This window comes from Hirundo rustica, chromosome 12 (assembly GCF_015227805.2).
Source record: "Hirundo rustica isolate bHirRus1 chromosome 12, bHirRus1.pri.v3, whole genome shotgun sequence".
NCBI lineage: Eukaryota > Metazoa > Chordata > Aves > Passeriformes > Hirundinidae > Hirundo > Hirundo rustica.
Window position 1 is genome coordinate 19,331,093 of NC_053461.1, and position 20,217 is coordinate 19,351,309.

Sequence of the window (20,217 nt, forward strand, 5' to 3'; positions counted from 1 at the left end):
TTTGGGGCTGTCTGTCAATAAAAGCATCACAGGAGCCTGTCGAGGGACACAGAATTTCCATGATCTTAATAAAGGGCACAGGGATGAGGCAGCACAGCCCTGTCCTGCCTTACTGGTGGTTAAGTGAATGATAAAAAAGCAGGAAATAAAGATTTTACGGTACAAAGAAAAGCTGACTTTTACATCCCTGCCACAGCTTTGGCCACAAACTCCTTGTCTAGCACAGACTAAACCTGTACCTAAGATCCACCGTGAGGATTCAGCCAGGGCTCCCTGGGAACTCGGCCAGAGGAGTGGCTGAAGAGCAAGGTCAGGAGAAGAGAACGTGGGGGTTGTTAACCCTGAAATGGAACGACGGAAGGAGCTGTTAACGCTGGAGCCAAAGGATGGGAGCGAGGGAGGGATGTTCACCCTGGATCCAAAGGAAGGAGGAGATGTTCTCCCTGGATCCAAAGGAAAGAAGGACGAGATGTTCTCCCTGGATAGGAAGGGAGGGAGGGAGGGAGGGAGGATGGAAGGAAGGATAGAAGGAAGGAAGGATGAGATGCTAATCCTGGATCCAAAAGAAGGACGGAAGGAAGGCAGGGATGTTCTCCATTTATCCAAAGGAAGGACAGAAGGAAGGCAGGGATGCTAACCCTGGATCCAAAGGAAGGAAAGCAGGCAGGGATGTTCTCCTGGCTCCAAAGGAAGGACACAAGGAAGGCAGGGATGCTAACCCTGGCTCCAAAGGAAGGACACAAGGAAGGCAGGGATGCTAACCCTGGCTCCAAAGGAAGGACACAAGGAAGGCAGGGATGCTAACCCTGGCTCCAAAGGAAGGACACAAGGAAGGCAGGGATGCTCTCCTGGCTCCAAAGGAAGGACACAAGGAAGGCAGGGATGCTAACCCTGGCTCCAAAGGAAGGACACAAGGAAGGCAGGGATGCTCTCCTGTCTCCAAAGGAAGGACACAAGGAAGGCAGGGATGCTAACCCTGGCTCCAAAGGAAGGACACAAGGAAGGCAGGGATGCTCTCCTGGCTCCAAAGGAAGGACACAAGGAAGGCAGGGATGCTCTCCTGGCTCCAAAGGAAGGACACAAGGAAGGCAGGGATGCTAACCCTGGCTCCAAAGGAAGGACACAAGGAAGGCAGGGATGCTCTCCTGGCTCCAAAGGAAGGACACAAGGAAGGCAGGGATGCTCTCCTGTCTCCAAAGGAAGGACACAAGGAAGGCAGGGATGCTCTCCTGGCTCCAAAGGAAGGACACAAGGAAGGCAGGGATGTTCTCCTGTCTCCAAAGGAAGGACACAAGGAAGGCAGGGATGCTAACCCTGGCTCCAAAGGAAGGACACAAGGAAGGCAGGGATGCTCTCCTGGCTCCAAAGGAAGGACACAAGGAAGGCAGGGATGCTCTCCTGGCTCCAAAGGAAGGACACAAGGAAGGCAGGGATGCTAACCCTGGCTCCGAAGGAAGGACACAAGGAAGGCAGGGATGCTCTCCTGGCTCCAAAGGAAGGACACAAGGAAGGCAGGGATGCTCTCCTGGCTCCAAAGGAAGGACACAAGGAAGGCAGGGATGCTAACCCTGGCTCCAAAGGAAGGACACAAGGAAGGCAGGGATGTTCTCCTATCTCCAAAGGAAGGACACAAGGAAGGCAGGGATGCTCTCCTGTCTCCAAAGGAAGGACACAAGGAAGGCAGGGATGCTCTCCCGTACCCGGGCGATGCTCGCGGCACCCCTCGCTCGCACGGCGGCCGGGGGCGTGGCCGCTCGGGGGCGTGGCCGGGGGTGTGTCCGGCTCTCGCCCCGCCCCCGGTGCCGGTGCCGCGCGGGGCGCAGCCAATGGGAGCGCGGCCCATCAGCTGACCCGCGGCGCCTTCCCAGGTGCGCGCCGGCGGCGTCTCAGAGCGGGCGGCACCGCGCACCGGCAGCGCTCCCGCTGTCCTGGGGGCGGGCAGCAGGCACGGAGGGACCGGTCCGTCCGTCTGCCCGTCCGTCCATCCATCCACCTATCCATCCACCCACCCCTCCATCCGTCGCTCTCCGCATCCCGGCGCGGTGGGACCAGCGGATGTGCAGCCCCGGGGGACAGCCGCGGCAGCGCCCGGCCGGCGGTGAGTGCGTCCGCCGGGCTCGGGGGAGGGAGCGGAGGCTGCGGGAGCGCCGCGGGTGCGAGGGCTCCGCTGCGGGGATGCGCGGCGCGATGCAGCGATGCGCGGCGCGGCCCGCGGAGAGAGCAAAGTTTGCGGTGGCGGACGCGGCCCCGGTGCCCCCCGGGGGAGTCCCCGAGGGCTGCGGGCTTGCGGTGGCTCCGCACCGCGCCGGGACCGCCCCGGGGCTGCGGCCGCCTCGCACCTCCGGGGCTGCGGGCTTTCGGCTGCAGCATCCCTCTCCTCCTCCTCCTCCTCCTCCTCCTGTGTGCCGGGCGCTCCGCTGTTCCCCGGGCCGGTTTGCGGTAAATCGGGGATTCTGCGGGGCGATGGCCGGTGCCGGGTGCCGGCGGTGCGGCAGCGCTGCCCGCGTCCCCCATTTGCATGCGAATGGGAGCGGATCCCGGCAGATGTCCTGCCTCATCCATTCACCCGGAGGAATGCGAGGAGACAAGGAGCCTTCAGTGTGACAATGGCCCTTCAGAAAGCGGCATAAAGGCGCAGTGTGAGCGGGGCCGCGGCTCCGCCGCCCTCCTCCCGCGGCCGCGGCTTTGTGCGCCCGGGGGGCTGCGGGACCCGCACGGGAGAGCGCCGGGGGACGGATGGACGGATGGACGGAGGGACGGAGGGATGCTCCGCCGGGACCCCGCTCAGCGCACCCGCGCTTTGGGGAGTCTTTGGGAGCTCCCTTGTACCGCGGCAGCGCTGTGCCCCGGGGGTCCCCGGCCCCGGCGGACAAAGGGACCGTCCCCGCTGCCGCCCCTTTGTCGCCCGTGTCAAAGGCGCTTTGAGCTCGGGGCCGGGCCCCGTTCCCTGCCGGAGGAGGGACGCGAGCGAGGCGCATTGTGCCGCCGGCTCAGCCCTGCCGGGGCCGCACAGCAGATGTTCGCCGGCGATTTTCGCTCTCCCCCCACTAAGTTATTCTCTCCCCCGGTGCTGGCTCGGTGCACATTTCCCACCAGGAGATGGAAGGGAAAGTGAGAGAATTAAACTCAAAGTAGACGATAATGTTGTTCGAAGGTGAGAGATCACGCACGGGGAGCTCCTGTTCTCCGTCCTGGAGCTCTGTGAGAGCTCCCAAGTAATGAGTCCCTTCAATAAAAACTAGTTCGGAAACCTTGAAGTCTTTTCCTCTCGGACTTAGAGGGTCCCAATAAAAAGAACCCAGTATTTCTGGAGCAGATCATAAACCTGCTCTGGCCAACAGCTCAGCTGTACCCGCAGGGAGGTCACAGAGCTCTGAATGACCCAAGGCACACCCAGCATCAGTCCCGCTGCTGCCCAAGGGATCCGACCAAACGGTGTCCCAAAGTCTCGCAAGTCAGAATTTAATTTAAACTTAAAAGACGGACACGCTGAGAGGGACAAAGCGGTGCACGGAGCTTCCCAGGTGGGAGCGGTGAGGAGAGCCAGGATGGTTCCTGCTCAGCCCCCAGGCTCTCACCCCTGGGCCAGGCACAGCCCCTGGTGTCCCTGTCCCTCTGCTCTGCTGTGCCACTGCTCCAGGACAAGAGCTCCAGTTTAACTTTTCCCTCGGTTAAAAGTTACCTGCACAACGTTTTGCGTAGTCCATATAAAATTACCTCTCCCAGCGGGTGTTTTCGACTCTAATAGAGCAGCTACTGTGCTGACCATAAAGCCTTTTCCATTTGCCTCGAACAGGCACGGTAACACTACTACGGATCATTGAAGGAAATAGGATTTTGCATTAAGTGGGACAATTAGAGAAGGATAACAACTTTTCATGTGAACTGTGAAGGACCTTTTTTTTTTTTTTTTTTTTTTTGCTGCTATAAATAATGCTGAGCTCATCCAAATTCAGGCTGGAAAAAGAAACTTCTGTTCAGTCTAACCCTTGGCACAGGGTGCCCAGAGCAGCTGTGGCTGCCCCTGGATCCCTGGCAGTGCCCAAGGCCAGGTTGGACACTGGGGACAGCCTGGGACAGTGGAAGGTGTCCCTGCCATGGCAGGATGGCACTGGGTGGGATTTAAGGTCCCTCCCAACCCCAACCACTCTGTGTTTCCATGATTCCCTGAGCGTATTTAGTTCCAGCTCATGGAGCAAATGGGGTAATTTCAACAAGCAGTGGTTAAAGCTCTCATCATCATCATCACTCCTAAATCCCCCTCGTGCCCCTTGCCGCGGGCGGAGGAGGGGATGCTGCAGCCTTTGTTTCACTCCGATACAGCAGCGTGGCACTGCAGAAGGCAGGGAAAACTTTTCCTAATGGTTGTGCTGGATCCCTGCTGCAGCCGGCTGCTGGCTGGCTGCTCCTGCTGCCAAGGAGGGCAGCAGATCCCCGCTCCACGGCTTTTTTTTTATTATTTTTTGTAGGGGCACTTAAAACACCTTGGATGAATCATAACAGCGGTCAAGTATTGCTGCTGCTGCAGCCTGCATTGCTCAGTGTTCACTGGGAATGGGGTTTATTTGCATCATCGGGTCTGCAGATTTCTTTTTGTTGTTGTTAGGGGCGATAGAGACCCGTCTGCCTTCAAACAGTATTTTTAAATCTCTTTTTAGTTTCTCGTATGATTTTTTTGAAGCTCTTATTTCTGTTGACGGTATCAACGAGCAAAAACGGGGGCTTTGTTCACAAAGCTCTGAGCCACAGTATTTCTGTCTCTTTTGGAGCTGCTCCTCCCCCAGGTGAGAGACTTGCCTAGTCCCAGGTCTGGCTTTGTGTCAGGCTCAGACCAGGATCAAACATCAGGGGAAAAAATAACCCCAAACAAACAAAACCCAAGGAAAAGAGTGAAGTGATGTCGGTAGAACAGCTCTGGCTGAACACTATTCATTTTAGTTTCTTTTTCAACCGGCAAAGTAGCAAGATGCTGCAAATATTTACAGAGGAGCCAAAATTTCCCCAAATAAAAATCCCTCTGTCTCCCCTGCGCACTTTGTCGCCACGGAGGTGCCTGCTCTTTGAAGCCCTGATTAATATAGATGAGTTGTAATTTTCTGACCAAGCCATCCTAGTTCACACATATTATTCCCTTGGCAGACATGTGGTCCCCACAGCTGTCCCCTCATTTGTGTATGAAATGGAAACACTGGTGGCATTTGTAGGTTACCATAGCTACACGAACAATACACGTGTGAGCCTTCATCCTGCCAAGCTCCAGATTTTTTTTTCCTGGCAGACATTTTGTAGGCACAGAAGTGAGGAAAAAAGATCTCCGTAAAGTTTTTTTGGAAGCGCGTAAAGCCAGCCCTCCGCCTCTGTGTTTGTGTAAGGCTCACGGACAGGGAGCCTGCGCTTCAGCCCCACCACGGCCCATCCCTGCATCCCCTTCCAGCTGGAGCTGCCAGCCTGGAGACCCACGATGCTCCCAGCAATCCAGAATCCCAGGCTGTGCTCCAGAGCAGCTCAGTCGTGAACGGGGTCAGGCCTTAAACACACCTTTCCCAGAAAATAATCCGTGAGTTCTACACAAAAAGGGACTTTGGAGCTGGGATGGTTTTTCTGCTGTGTTAGGAGGGTTGGCAGTGCCCGGGGGGCTCCTGGGGGAGTGGAGAGGTGGGGAGCAGCCAGAGCCCCACGCCAGAGCAGAAACACAAGGAAAACCCACTACAGATATTCCCATACTCTGCTTTGTCTCTGCAATTAACACGTGGGAAGAAAGATGGGCAAGAGCGAAGAAAATCACAGAGCTGGCTTAGGAACTGGTTTTGTTGGTTTGTACTTCATTATTAATTAAATAAGGGTGTTTGTCTAAGGTTTGGAGGGTCTAAGTTCTGTGCAGGGAACTCACAGGACCGCTTTGATAAGAGACCACAGATGTGTTTGAGTTACTCAAAGACTTTGCCAGTCTCGTTCTTTTCCTGCAGATGAGTAATTAAGCCCCTCATTAAATGGACTCCGTGAGATTGGAGTTGAACACACCTCCACGGGGGGCTGAGCTCCCCAGCTGGAAGTTCTTCTGAACCTCACTGTCTTTTTCTTTGCTGCTTCAAACCTTTATTCAAATTTCATTTTGGTCTTTAAACGTTGTCTTTGCTTTTTCTACGTATGGCATTGAAGAAAAAAATACTGGATTGGCCTATTTTGGATTGGCCTAATTCTTCCCCCAGTGAAGGCAGGACAAGTCTGTGCTATCAGTGAGACAATAATTCGTCTCTGCTCTTGACTTCTCCTGCAAAATATTTTTATAACTTCACCTTCTATTTCGTAAGACCTTAATTTGGTGCTACGAGCCAGCGTTTCCTTGATGCTCCATCTGGCTGAATTATTAAAAGAACGGGACCTGGTTGTGTTTTTTTACCTGGAGCACAGTTTCTAAAGATCGAGCGCTTGCAGCACAGTGTTGCCTTTCTCTTCCCTTTTTAACTAACAGAACAACAAGGCAAAGCAAGTTGAAGTAACGGGCCTGAAATATTTAACAGGGTGCTGCAGTGAGAATGCACTGAAGTTATAAAAGTGCCACGGAGAAAGAGCTCTTTCCCTTATTTTATTGGGCACAGCAGCTTTACTACATAATTTTCTCTCCTGAGGCGCTGCCCTTCAGTCCTCAGTGGTCACACAGGGCAGTATTTTCCCTGAACAATTCCCAACCCGAAGCAGTTCAACACGGAGGCAAACCTTACTCGGGGGTTTCAGTCAGAAATTTCAGAGGCTGCCTGCCAGCATCTCCCTTCCAGGTACTTAATTTACCTAACTCTGGCGATTCCAGCAATTTGGGCATCTGTCAGCTCGGATTAGAGCCGGAGAACCAAGGGCTTTTGGAAGCCCAGGCCCCCCTGGAGGTACCTGGCAGGGTTTTCCTGGCTGGATGCTCAGCCTGAGCCAGCACTGGGGTGGGGTGGCTGCTCCCACCAGTGCTGGGGAGGTGCAGCCCCCACCCTGCTCCTCTGGGAGGGCTCTTCTGCGCCTGGAAGGGAGCAGATCCCCAGGAAGGTGTCGGGGTGGGGGTCTCCACACGCTCCAGAGGCACCCACGGCTCGTTCCCCACCCTGGCGCTGGGAGCTGTCCCAGTGCAGCCCAGTTCCCAGCAGAGGGGAGTCCCAAAGCACTCCTGGGTGTGCAGGGGCACATCCCAGCCCTGAGGGCGGCTGGCAGTCACTGGCCTCACCCCAGAGGGGCTGGGGTGTGACGAGCAGGGGTGTCAGAGGCAGGTGTGGGGTGGAAGAGCAGCGCAGCCCTGCCTGGCGCGGGTGCGGGGATGCGTCTGGCACCTCCGGCCCTGCCCGTGCACGGGTTGGGGATCACCTGGCACAAACAGCGAGCTCTGCCTCCACACACACATTGCAGCGCCACGCGCCTCACAGGGCGAGGCTGAGACCAAAACCAGATCCCTCCAGGCTCAGCAAACCCTTCTCCAAGCTGGAGGAAGAAGCTCCAGCTGCGGCAATGCCAGAGCTCCGGCCCTGCCGCTGGAGAATTTCACCTGAGCTCACTGCTCCTTATTTTATCCTGTTAAAGAGAACATTCGTGGTCTGGAGAAACCACGTGGCTGTTCGAGTTCATGGGACATGTTCCCTGGGTTCCTCCTCCACACCGGAGTCTGGCAGATACATCCTAAGGAACTACTACAAAACACCCAAAAGTTATTCAGAGGGAATCCCTGAGCTTGTCCAAAGTTTGGCACAATAACGTTTTACCTTGTTTTAATAAAATATCAATCAAAGCTTGGATCGCCTTTTCGTAATTCGAAAATGTTTGTCATTTACATGATGAATCCTTCATTTTCTGTTATTTCATGCATCGTATCATTTATTTGATTAAGCAAGTCCAAAACTATCTAATAAATTCATACCTTGCTAATGTGCTGCATACAATTACCGCGATGCAGATGAGCTGCTGATTGGCCTTGTTAAATTTTTAAATTACAAATGATCCATCATTCTAACAGAAATAGAGTAAATATTGATAGTTCCAGAGAGCCACCAGTGACTTTTAAATGCATTGAAAGGTAACTTATCTTTGCCATAGGTGAACGAGCGGTTGCAAAAATGAAGTTTTGTAATTGCTGCCTGAAAACAGGTCTTTAAAATGGGTTCATTGTAGTAAAATGCACCAAGTAAAACCAGTGGGGTTTTTTTTTTTCCAAGTTCATTGACAAATCTGTTTTCCTTGCTCTTTCTGCCCCCTTTAAGTGCAGCAAGTCTGGCTTATACAAATTAAGCATTACCGTGCCCAAACGAATCACTGTAATTAGGTAAAGATTTTATCTATAAAGCTTCGATAACTTAAAATTTTGAGCGGGGAAAAAACTTCCCTTCTGCAACAGGCGGAAATTCTAGCACCTCTGTGTTTTGCAAGCACTGGTGAAAGAAACCGTCCACGGGATGTGGCCATGGGCAGCCTGAGGACTAAAGCTCAAGGAAGAGTTTGTAGGCCTGTCCCTGAACTCACAATACATTCCACAGGAGGCATTTTCTCTCTTTCTTAATCTCATGAGTGTCCCAAAGCAGGACTGAATCCTTCACAGAGCAAAGCATTGGGATTCAGGCGACACCTGAGATCACGAGAAATGGTGAAATCCAGGCTGGGAAGGTTTCCACCACTCCCAGCCCGACTGAGCTTTCCTGCCCTGACCCCATGGCAGTGCTGCCCAGGTGATTTTGGAATGGAGCAGTGGTGGGGAGCGCTTATTTCACGTAGCAAAAGTGCAGAAAGACTCGTGGAGAGGAGGAGGGTCACGGGATACAGCAGCAGAACCGGAGAGAAAAGAGCCTTTTCCTCAGGTCAGAGTAAAGCCCTGGTTCAGAGCAGTTCCAACCCCAAATCTGTGGCCACTTAATGGAATTAGTTCTGTCCCTTCCCGGCTTGGTTGGGTTCCAGATCTTTGTCTTGGTGCTAACAGCCTTTCTATTAGATCTCAGCACCTCCCATGCTAAATCCATTTATTTTGTTAGTACTCTGCTCACAATCTTTCCTATCAGATCTTCCCATATCAGCCAGCTCAATAGATGGGTCTATTAACATTTAAATACATATAGCTCAGAAACAGAGAATTGGATTTTGTGAGCATAAAACTCGGGGAAAAAAAAAAATCAATAAAAGTCTGTTTTATTCTAAGGGCTGAAGTCTGTGTCAGCACATTACATGTACAAACTATGTAGATACAGATCTAGGCTAACAGTAAAATACAATTTAATACTTAATCACTAATAATTGGAAAGCTACCACATATTACAGCCACAGGAAACAGAACTATCAAAACAGAGCGTAACAAGCACCAGAAAAAGAACTTTTTTTTTTTTTTAAACTTGATTGAAGATAAGCAATTGAAGCTGCGTGCACATACAATTTTTAATAACAAGCCTTATGCATTCCCTACAGCCAGCACCATTGTGTTGATTTATAAATACCTCCAGAGCTCCTGACTCATTCCGGTTGGGATTTATCAGGCACAGGGTTTTTTTGGCATCCTCTGTGGTAGTAACAACCACGTACACGCCGGGGTCTTTCCCAACTGTGGGGGATCCTGAGTGACTCACAGAGCTGGAGTTTGATCTAGAACTGTGTAGGAAGCAAAATAATCACACTGCCAGAAGCCAGTCAGCAAAAAGGGAGGAAAAGGATTTTCTGTTACTTCGGGAAAATCCTCTGGAGTTCTGGCATCCCTGGTTAAAAATATTCCTTGTGTGCTCCTTGCATTGTTATTTTGCTTCCATTGGCCAAGCTCTTTGGCTCTCAGAGTGGTCAAAAAACCAAAAAGGGAATTCTACTCCAAAATCTAACCCAATCTCTTCATGCCCTTTGTCCTCTTTCATTTTTTTTTTTTAGCTTTCTGTTTGAATTGTGCTGATTTTAGTAAATAGTAAGAAGCAGAGAGACTTTCTGAGCTGCTCTGTATGAAATCCTCAGGAGGGAGGTGCCCCTCTGGGTTAAAAGGTGATCAGATCCTTCCACGTGGTCCTGAGATCCCAAATATGCCGTGACTCAGTCCATTTCTACTCTTTAAATATGGCAAGAAACCAAAGCAGGGTTTCTCTGCCTTTGTTCCTCTTTCATTCATCAGCCAGCAGATGCACAACGCACAAAAAACAGCTGGAAGAGGTCTTCCCAAATGAGTTGTGCTCTGGAAATTTTAAATTCTGTACTAAAACCAATTGGGTTTCAATTCTCCCTTGCATTTAAAGTAGAGAGAGGGCTGGGGGTGGGTTAGGGCATGTGCAGGGGAAAGGAAAGCACATTCCAGAGGTTTGCCTGCAGGGCAGGCAGCAGGGAAGAGCTGCAAGGAGGGTCTCAGGGAACTGGATCTTAACCTGGCGGTGGAATGGGGTGACTGAGAAATCAAGGAACAGTGGTCACAGACGGGATTCTTCTCCATCAAATGGAATCCAAGCTTTGCCTTCACACTGGACCCTTGTAGCAGGACATGAAAACGAGTCCTGGATGACAGAACAGCCCCTACTGCCCCAAAATGAAACTCATTCCTGAAGAGAAACGTAGTAAGAAGGCTGATAATTGTGTTCCTAACCAAAGAATATCCCTGCTGCACAAACACATCTCACCCTGCAGGTTTCAAGGCTATGAAGTGGTTTATGAGGTTTCTTTCTTTCCTAAAGCAAACAGCCTCTATAATTTGACAACCCACTCTTTGGCAAGCCCATATTATTCCTGGTGTTTCTAACGTGACTGGTTAATGGTAATCTGTGTGAGATTTTCCATCGGTTGCCAGAAGCTGGGTTGCAATTCCGTGGTGGATTCGATGGGCCCTGCAGGGGATCCAGCCCCTCGCACTCCAGAGCAGCCTGTGAATGAAAACCATTCTCCCCTCTCCTGCAAATTTACTTCAATATTTTAATGAAAAATACTGTATCAGATGCGAGCCTTAAGAGTAAGCCCAAATAAATTACGAATTTCCAAGCTGTAATATGCTGTTTCTGCAGCACAGACGTTATGAATAGGATGCTCTTTGCAGTTCTTTGGTGGAGATAAGAGTAGTATTTTTCAAAAGAACACAGATAAAGCATGCTAAGGTTGTCTCGAGATACAGCAAATCTCCTTCTCACCGGAGCTCTCCCCAAAATTAAACACAGACTTTATTTTGATGGAATGCATGTACAGATGAGAAGAAAAAGTAGGCATAATTTGCAGGGAAAAAAAAAAACAACAAACCAAACCTTAAATATTATAAATCTCTGAGGATGTGTTTTGAGGCTTTATACCATTATTACACGTCCTACAGGCCCTTGTTTCTGTGTTTCTTTTTAATACCCAGCTCCCACATTCAGATCTTTTCAAGCTCTTTCAACTGTCATCATTTTCAGCTTGATTTTTCTGTATTTTCCACAATTCAGACCTGGTAAATAGCTTATTTCCTGATGACACTGGAGACTTTAAAAACCTCACTATCAAAGGCTTATTATCAAGCACGATTCCTCAATATCTTTCTAAACACACAGGATCGCACTTGTAAATTTAATTCCTGGGAAAGGAGCCCATTCTGCGGGTTGGCTGGAGATTATTAACTCCAAGCCCTCTTTCTCTAGGATGTACAAGGTCACTGATACTCTTGACTAGAGCAAGCCTGACTTTAGTAACCTGGTTTTAGACTGGGTTTAGTGCTGTGATTTAGAGAGTGCTCCTATTCAGTGCCTCTCCCTCCTACAGCCTGGCCGGAGGCACTGGTTTATCTGAGCCTGGCACTAATCCCTGTTTTATCCACGGAAAACGGGGGGATGCAGAACTACAAAGGCCAGAGGGTCAGAGCAGGGCAGGTTTTACCTCCAACACACACTCACACCAAACCCTTCCCTTAAACTTGCCCAGCTGCCTGCAGTGATCCCAGCCTGAGCTCCCTGTAACCCCCTCAGCTCCAGGGCTGCTTCCAGCATCCACAGAGCTCCAGCCCAGATCTCTTCCAGCCCGTCCTCCAGTGTCCCCTGTCCCCAACAGGCTCTTCCACAGTCACAGGATGGGTCAGGCTGGAAGGGAGCACAGTGGGGCACCTCCCTGCTGCAGCAGGGCCATCCCAGAGCACCGCAGTGTGTCTGGAACATCCCCAGGGACAATCTGTTCAGGGCTGCGCACTGCACAGCAAAGTTTCTGCCTCGTGTTCAGCTGGAGCTTCCTGGGCATCAGTTCCTGCCCGCTCCTCTTGTCCCACTGCTGAGGGACACAGCAGAGCCTGGATCTGTACTGATCCCAGCCTCAATTCCACGTTCCAGTTCCACTGAGCACCCCCCAGCTGGCACTACCCCTGCTCCAGGTCCCTGGGCAGGGCTGCCCCACCTGCATTCATTCCCCTGCTGCTGCAGCAGCCAGGACAGGTTTTCCTGAGGGATGGCAAGGCTTTGCCACAGGATGGTGGTGGGGATGCAGGAGCTGCACGAGTCATTAGCAGAACGTTAGCACAACAGACAATTTTCCTACACGCAGCTCAGGTACTGAGGCTCAACCTGGGAAAATGTTCCTGTGGAGAGAGGGGAGGAACGGGGGAGATCAGCGTGTGTCTCTGGCTCACAGCAACTGCGGAATAAATTGCTTGTCTTAGCCTGAGGTAATTTCTTTGTGTATCTGATCCCTCCGACTTCTACCTGGGCACACTCGGTGCAGGTGGCTGCCGACCAAAATCTGGGCTGATGCTACTGCAATAGCAAAGAAATTCTGCCAGGATGAGCCACGTAACTGTGCAGAGGGAGGATCTGCTGTGGCAGCATCGCTGTTTCAAAATGCATCCAGATATCCGTGTGCAAACAAGATTGTTGCTCTTTTCAGCGAATTTTAATAGTGACCATTAATACAGTTGTCAGGGAAGTGACAACGCTTTGTTTTCCTATTACCAAGCAAAAATGTTTTAATATCCCTTCTTTTTAGTTGGCAGGTTAGCTGTGAACACTTTTAATGAACAGTTTATTTCATGCTTGTCCCTTCATATTCTCCTCTTCCTGCACTGGAGGTTTAAATGTGCTTTTTCTTCCAATCACCCAACCAAACAAACTCTCCAAGAGCCACCAGTAAGGAAAACTGGAATGAAAACCTCTACTCCATAACCAAACACCCTTCCCTCATTATTTTACCCAAACAAAATCTCAGTATCCACCAATTTTCAGAACCTAGGTGAAAGGGAAGAGTTAGACCTCCCCGTGGCATTTCCAGGATGGGAGGTAGGAATGATGCTCCTGTTTCTGCCCCCAGGGAGCAGGGACAAGCCAACACCCTGAGCAGCTGCTGTGGATTTGCTGGTGACAGAAATGTGGCTTCTTACTGCACTGGGTACTGAGCACTGCCATGGAAAATGCTTTTAATTAGCCCGCAGTAAAATAATTCCCTCCATATCTCTCACATAAAATTAGCCATTATTTCTGCTGATATCAAGTTACCAGCTGTTACAACTGCTGTTGTGGGTTGGAACAGCAGAAAATATGAATCTAACAGATGAGAGGGAAGGCAGGGAATGCTAAAAGCTTTCCTTCACACCCTCGGTATCTGTGATGCCAAACATTGCAGAGGTGTCTGGGATCAGCCCTGGGAAAACTGGAAAGCTGAGAATCCTGGGGCAAGGGGATGGCTTTTGGTGGCTGCTCTGCTGCCTCTGTAGCTTTGATGAGGGCTGTGGTTGCGGTTTTACGCACCACAAGCAGCTAAAACCAAAGCCCATGACTTGGGCTGCCCCTCACACCAGCACAGCACTGATAAGGGCTGAGGCATGTGGGGCTGCCCAGAATTTGCTCTTTGATTACCCTGGAATTTCATTTCCAGCTTCATCCAAGCTGCCCTGGGCTGGGAGAGGCTGAGGAAAGCAATGTGCAGGTTGTTTCTAAAGAACATTTGCAGTCTGAGAAAATTAAATCCATTCACAGTAGAAAGTAGCTACGGAAGAGAACGAGCCACCAGGAACTTGTAAAATCATATATTTACAGTGATCATAAACCCAGAACTCTGGTCAATAAACCCACAAATGCCTTCTTAGCAAGGATGAACAATAACTGTAACGTGCAAGTAAGAGGGTATAAATACTCAACAAAGAAAGATCGAATCTGATTTTTTTTTTTGCAACATCTAGACATGCTCCTACATATTTTAAAAGAACCTTTGAAGTCTTTTTCAGGCAGTTTGGTTTTTAAAGCATTACATGATTCATACAGCTACATCAGGGCTAAAGCAGTAGTAAAACATCATTAGGGCCCTCGTAAGGCTCCAGCTCCCTTCTCTTCATCCACTGAGAAGCTGCAGGAGACATTTCATAGGCGGGAATGTTGGGAGCAGGGACACGTCCCTGCGTGAGGGGACAGCCCATGGGCACAGCAGCTCGGGCCACCTCCTGTGCCTGCCTGGATTGTGGCTGGGGGCAGGCACCGCCTGCATTATTCACTGCACAACACTGCAGATTTGAAAATCTGCAATTAAATCAATTAAACTTCAGATGCCATCAATTTCCCTAGAATCGGCTGGTTTGGGTCTGCTACAAATGTGTTGCCGTGGAGGGAAGCATCCATCAGAGTCAGCACAGCTCAGGCTACGCCAGCCTCCTCATCACTCCACGCTAACATATTCCCGACTATTACAGTGCCGCTAGGATTTATTTTTTAATACAGTCTTAGTTAGTTCTTCCATTGGTTGGAAGTTATTTGGGAAGAACACTGATCCTGCAGTTGGTTTTCCCCCCTCCAGCAGAGTCTGCTCAGCTCTCATTCAAGTCTCAGCTACCAGAGAGAAAATCTGACTCCAAAGGGTCAAATGTGTTCTGGGTCCCGTTCCTCTTCCCTTTCCTCCAAAGCACAACCCCAGGATAACAATATAAAAATAAATAATAAAAATGCTGTTGGGTGTGTTCTACCTGTGGCGCTACACCATAATCTAAAATACAAGAATTTCATTATTTAATAAGATCAGATTCAGAAGTAAGTGTTGTACAAATAGGATTCCTGTCACCACTGTCCAGAGGAGTGTTTTAAACCTATTTCAGAAGCTGTATTTAGTTTTATTGTTTTATATAGTACTGTATTTTGTGGGCTGTGACTTGGGTTGAAGCTTTGCTACGTTCTGATTGAAAAAGATGCGATTTCATCACTGTGCTCTCTCTGATATCACAGAGTCACACAGTGGTTTGGGCTGGGAGGGACCTTAAAGCCCATCCAGTTCCACCCCCTGCCACCTTCCACTATCCCAGGTTGCTCCAGGCCCCATCCAGCCTGGCTTTGGACACTTTCAGGGATGGGGAGTCCATACAGCACACAACCTGATTATTTTAGTTACAGAAAACCCCAAACCCTTTTGTTTGAGAAGTCTCGGCTGCACTCACCAGAATGATTTTCTGATGAAGGGAGGAGGAGAAAGATTTTACTATGAGATTTTCCTGGGATATGTGTCCAAAGCCTTGCGATACACCAGATGTTCTGAGGTGCCTGGACACAGCTGGGTTAATTTAAATGCACTCTTGCATGAACAGCTTCAGGCCAAGCAGATACAAACGTGGGGCTTACACAGCGATTTGGGATTGTGGTGAACAGTTCATACGCTCACAATGCAGTACAAACAGCTGAAATAAGGGCACTACGTTCATTTAATCAAATTTACTGTTATTGTTTGGTGCTGAGCTGGATTAAATCTAAGCCGTTATCTGGAACTGATTTGATTAACTCGGATAAATTTTGGCAAAGTTCGTAAGCGTTTAGCTTCAAACTTCTAAACCAGCAGCCTCCTGAGCCTTAATTCCACACGCCTGAAATCCAGGCTTTGGGGAGAGGGATGGGGCATTGACCTCGTCTGGGACCCCGCTGTGCTCACCAGCACATCCTCCACCCTCAGCATTCCCAAGCCATTCAAACAACTCCTGCTGGGTGAAACTGAAAGCTATCCATCTCAAAGCTTTTAGATAATTCACTCAGAGAGACTTCTCATGCAAACCCCAAGAAGGTGAGAGTTCCAAACCCTACATAATTTACCTATGCCAGATTGGGATTTTTGTTGGCAATTACTATTAAAATAATGATTGTTTTCAGGTATTTTCTTTTAAAGGTTGCAGAAATTAAGTAATAAATTAATTATTTATGAGCTAAGCCTAACGTATTCCCTAATCTGCTTTCAGGACCATCTTCAGGCACTGATTTGCAGAAGATTCTAAAGCACTGAGGAGCAGCTGATAATCTCCAGAGCACTTCTTAACTTCACTAAACTCAGAAAATCATCTTTCACCTTTCTGGATGTCCAAGCCTTTCACCTTAGACGCCAAGCTTTACGTTTTCTGCCTGACAGGGGATCGCCCTCTTCCTCCGTGGGGATTTTAGGGGGCCGGGGAGCTGAATCCCCCTCGCTGGCCAGCATGGCAAAGCTTAGAGTTGTTTTAACTGTGTGCCAGTTGGTGCTAGAATTGTTAATGAATTCATTAACTGAGTCTTCCGTACAGAGCAACGAATGTCCACAGCTTTGCGTCTGTGAAATCAGGCCCTGGTTTACACCACAGTCAACGTACAGGGAAGCCACCACTGTTGACTGCAACGACCTCCGGTTAACAAAAATCCCCAGCAACCTCTCCAGCGACACTCAAGTCCTTCTGCTACAAAGCAACAACATTGCAAAGACCACAGACGAACTCCAGCAGCTCTTTAACCTAACAGAGCTGGATTTTTCACAAAATAACTTCACAAGTATCAGAGACGTGGGGCTCTCCAATCTCACCCAGCTTACGACTTTGCACCTGGAGGAGAACCAGATCACGGAGATGACTGACTACTGCCTGCAAGACCTCTGCAATCTGCAGGAGCTCTACATAAATCACAACCAGATCAGCAGCATTTCCGCAAACGCGTTCTCTGGCCTGAAAAATCTTCTGAGATTGCACCTCAACTCCAACAAATTAAAGGTTATTGACAGCCGTTGGTTTGATTCTACTCCCAACTTAGAGATTCTCATGATTGGAGAGAACCCAGTGATTGGAATACTTGATATGAATTTCAAACCACTCTCAAACCTAAGGAGTCTAGTTTTGGCAGGTATGTACCTCACAGACATTCCCGGCAATGCCTTGGTAGGCTTGGATAGTCTTGAAAGCCTTTCTTTCTATGACAACAAATTGGCAAAAGTTCCTCAGCTAGCACTTGAGAAAGTTCCCAATTTAAAATTCCTGGATCTCAACAAAAACCCAATTCATAAAATTCAAGAAGGGGATTTTAAAAACATGCTCAGATTGAAAGAGCTTGGGATCAACAACATGGGGGAGCTGGTGTCTGTCGATAGGTACGCGCTGGACAACCTGCCTGAGCTCACAAAGCTGGAGGCCACCAACAACCCAAAGCTGTCTTACATCCATCGCCTGGCATTCCGCAACGTCCCCGCCCTGGAGAGCCTGATGCTCAACAACAACGCCTTGAATGCCGTCTACCAAAAGACGGTGGAGTCCCTCCCGAACCTGCGTGAGATCAGCATCCACAGCAACCCGCTCAGGTGCGACTGCGTCATCCACTGGATCAACTCCAACAAAACCAACATCCGCTTCATGGAGCCTCTCTCCATGTTCTGCGCCATGCCTCCAGAGTACCGCGGACAGCAGGTGAAGGAAGTGCTGATACAGGATTCAAACGAGCAATGTCTTCCAATGATCTCTCACGAGACCTTTCCCAACCACCTGAACCTGGACATCGGCATGACGGTGTTTTTAGATTGCCGGGCCATGGCAGAACCGGAGCCAGAAATCTACTGGGTCACTCCTCTGGGCAATAAAGTCACCGTGGAAAGCCTCTCTGACAAATACAAGCTGAGCAGCGAGGGCACCTTGGAAATCTCCAACATCCAGGTTGAGGACTCCGGGAGATACACCTGTGTCGCTCAGAACATTGAAGGGGCTGACACGAGGGTGGCCACCATCCGGGTGAACGGAACGCTCCTGGATGGCACCCAGGTGCTGAAGATCTACGTTAAACAAGCCGAATCCCATTCCATCCTGGTTTCTTGGAAGGTCAACTCCAACGTCATGACATCCAATTTAAAATGGTCATCGGCCACGATGAAGATTGACAACCCCCACATCACCTACACCGCCAGGGTCCCGGTGGACGTCCACGAATACAACCTCACGCACTTACAACCCTCTACGGATTATGAGGTGTGTCTGACGGTGTCCAACATCCATCAGCAGACGCAGAGATCCTGCGTCAACGTCACGACCAAAAACGCGGCTTTTGCGCTGGACATCTCCGACCAGGAAACCAGCACGGCCCTGGCAGCGGTGATGGGATCCATGTTCGCAGTCATCAGCCTCGCCTCCGTCTCCATTTACGTTGCAAAAAGGTTTAAGAGAAAAAACTACCACCACTCGTTGAAAAAATATATGCAAAAGACCTCTTCCATCCCCCTGAACGAGCTCTACCCTCCTCTTATTAATCTCTGGGAAGGTGACAGTGAAAAAGACAAGGATGGCTCTGCAGAGACCAAGCCGACCCAAGTCGACACATCCAGAAGCTATTACATGTGGTAACTCAGAGGATATTTTGCTTCTGGTAGTAAGGAGCACAAAGACTTTTTTGCTTTATTCTGCAAAAACAACGAGTTGAAGACTTTTGTATTTTTGACTTTGCTAGTCCGTGGCAGGGCGGTGAGGACAGGTGGATATTTCAGGATTTTTTTAGTATAGCGTATCGCAATGGGTTTGACACAAATGGCAGCTTCACCTAGCTTCCACTTCTCTGTTTATTTTATCTTTCCTTTCCCCCCCCCCCCTTTTTTTTTCTTTTTTTAGTTATTGTGCTAAACTTAACACTGTCCTAACTCCAGTGCTGAATAAAAAGAAGGAGAGGCTGGGTGAGCCTGCAGCTCCGACCCCGCGGGGCAGGATCGCACCGAGCCAACCCTCAGTTTTGGACCTGCAGTGAAATAGGTTTGTGACCCTGGTCTGAGGACTCTACCCCGAGAAAAGGAGACCCTGAACGATGTTAGTTGACTGAACTGTAATGTTGTATCAACTGATTTGAATGTTTTTGACTTCCAACAATGAGTTTTTCCTTTTTTTTATTATTATTATTTTTGTCGTAGTTGAAGGCTTAGGTAAAGCTAACAGGCAATAGGAGTAATGTACATCCAATTTTTTAATGTAACAGACTAAATGTTAATTGTTCTCTTATTCTTTTTATTCTATTTAGTAGACACTTTTGAAGAATTACTAGAGTTTTGTTGTGTTTAAATCACCAACACACGGTGTTTAATGAAGGCAGAGCTATAATAAACTTAGTTTTGTTCTGATTTTTTTATTTTAGAAGTCACAATAACATATTGGGTTTAGATGTCACTAGTTTGACTGGTGATCATGTTTTGACATAAAATATATCCAAAATGTTATATAAAAATATCGTGAGGGCTTTTTCTTGATGAAATGAAGTTCCAGGTTCAGGTTTTTTATGCATTTATGTTAATAGCAGTGTTTTCTCTGCATTAGAGGCAAAATATGGAAAATAATTTATTTAGAAAAATGTCTCAGCATGGCTTTTGGACTGAGAGTCACATGCAGAATCAAAACTGTGTGGCATAGGGTACCCAGCAGGAAGAATTCACAGAGTGTGTGACAGGACATTTTCCTTTTTGTAAACTTTTCTGTTTATATTCTGAGCTAAGACAGAAAGGAAGCTGACATTTAGCTGTCATTACCATCAGTTAGGACAAAAAAAATAAAAAAAACAAACCTCAGTGCTACCAAACTGAAATAAACCAGTTGAATCTTGGAATATACTTGAAAAAGAAATTATTTGGGTTTATGTTCCTCCAAAAGCAGAAATTAAGACTAAAACTACCGAGAGAGTTGCGTTTGGTCCAATACTGAACTGTATTTTTTACAGGCTTAAAACGAATCCGTATTCTGAGTATTTCCCTGAATTACTGTGGCAAAAGAGAGCAGCAGTGATCTGTGTGCACTGGGTACAATATAAAGGCATCATTTACAGTTGAACCTACGGAAGCGTTGTCCGTTGTCTTTTCTGCATCCCTGGAAGCTCTGCACGCGAGTCAGGAGCAGGGTGGGCTCTGGGAACACGTGGCCACACCACACTACACCCCTCAGCAACAAGCACAGCATTTTCTACACTTGATGACCACTCTCCATGTGCAATTTACCAAATAAGCTAATTGATAAGTTAATTGTTCAAATAACGGATGGGCCTGGGGCTCTGTGAAGTTTTTTTAACTCATTGGCTTCTCAGA

At 48.9% G+C, this 20,217-nt stretch overlaps 1 protein-coding gene across 1 annotated transcript; it reads left to right on the forward strand.

The window, feature by feature from the left end:
- Positions 1–1,888: 1,888 nt before the first annotated feature.
- Positions 1,889–19,968, forward strand: LRRN1 (leucine rich repeat neuronal 1). Its single transcript, XM_040076628.1, has 2 exons — positions 1,889–2,098; positions 16,121–19,968. Exon 2 carries the CDS (start codon positions 16,355–16,357, stop codon positions 18,503–18,505), a length of 2,151 nt encoding a protein of 716 aa, XP_039932562.1. The 5' UTR covers positions 1,889–2,098; positions 16,121–16,354; the 3' UTR covers positions 18,506–19,968.
- The last annotated feature ends 249 nt before the right edge of the window (positions 19,969–20,217 follow it).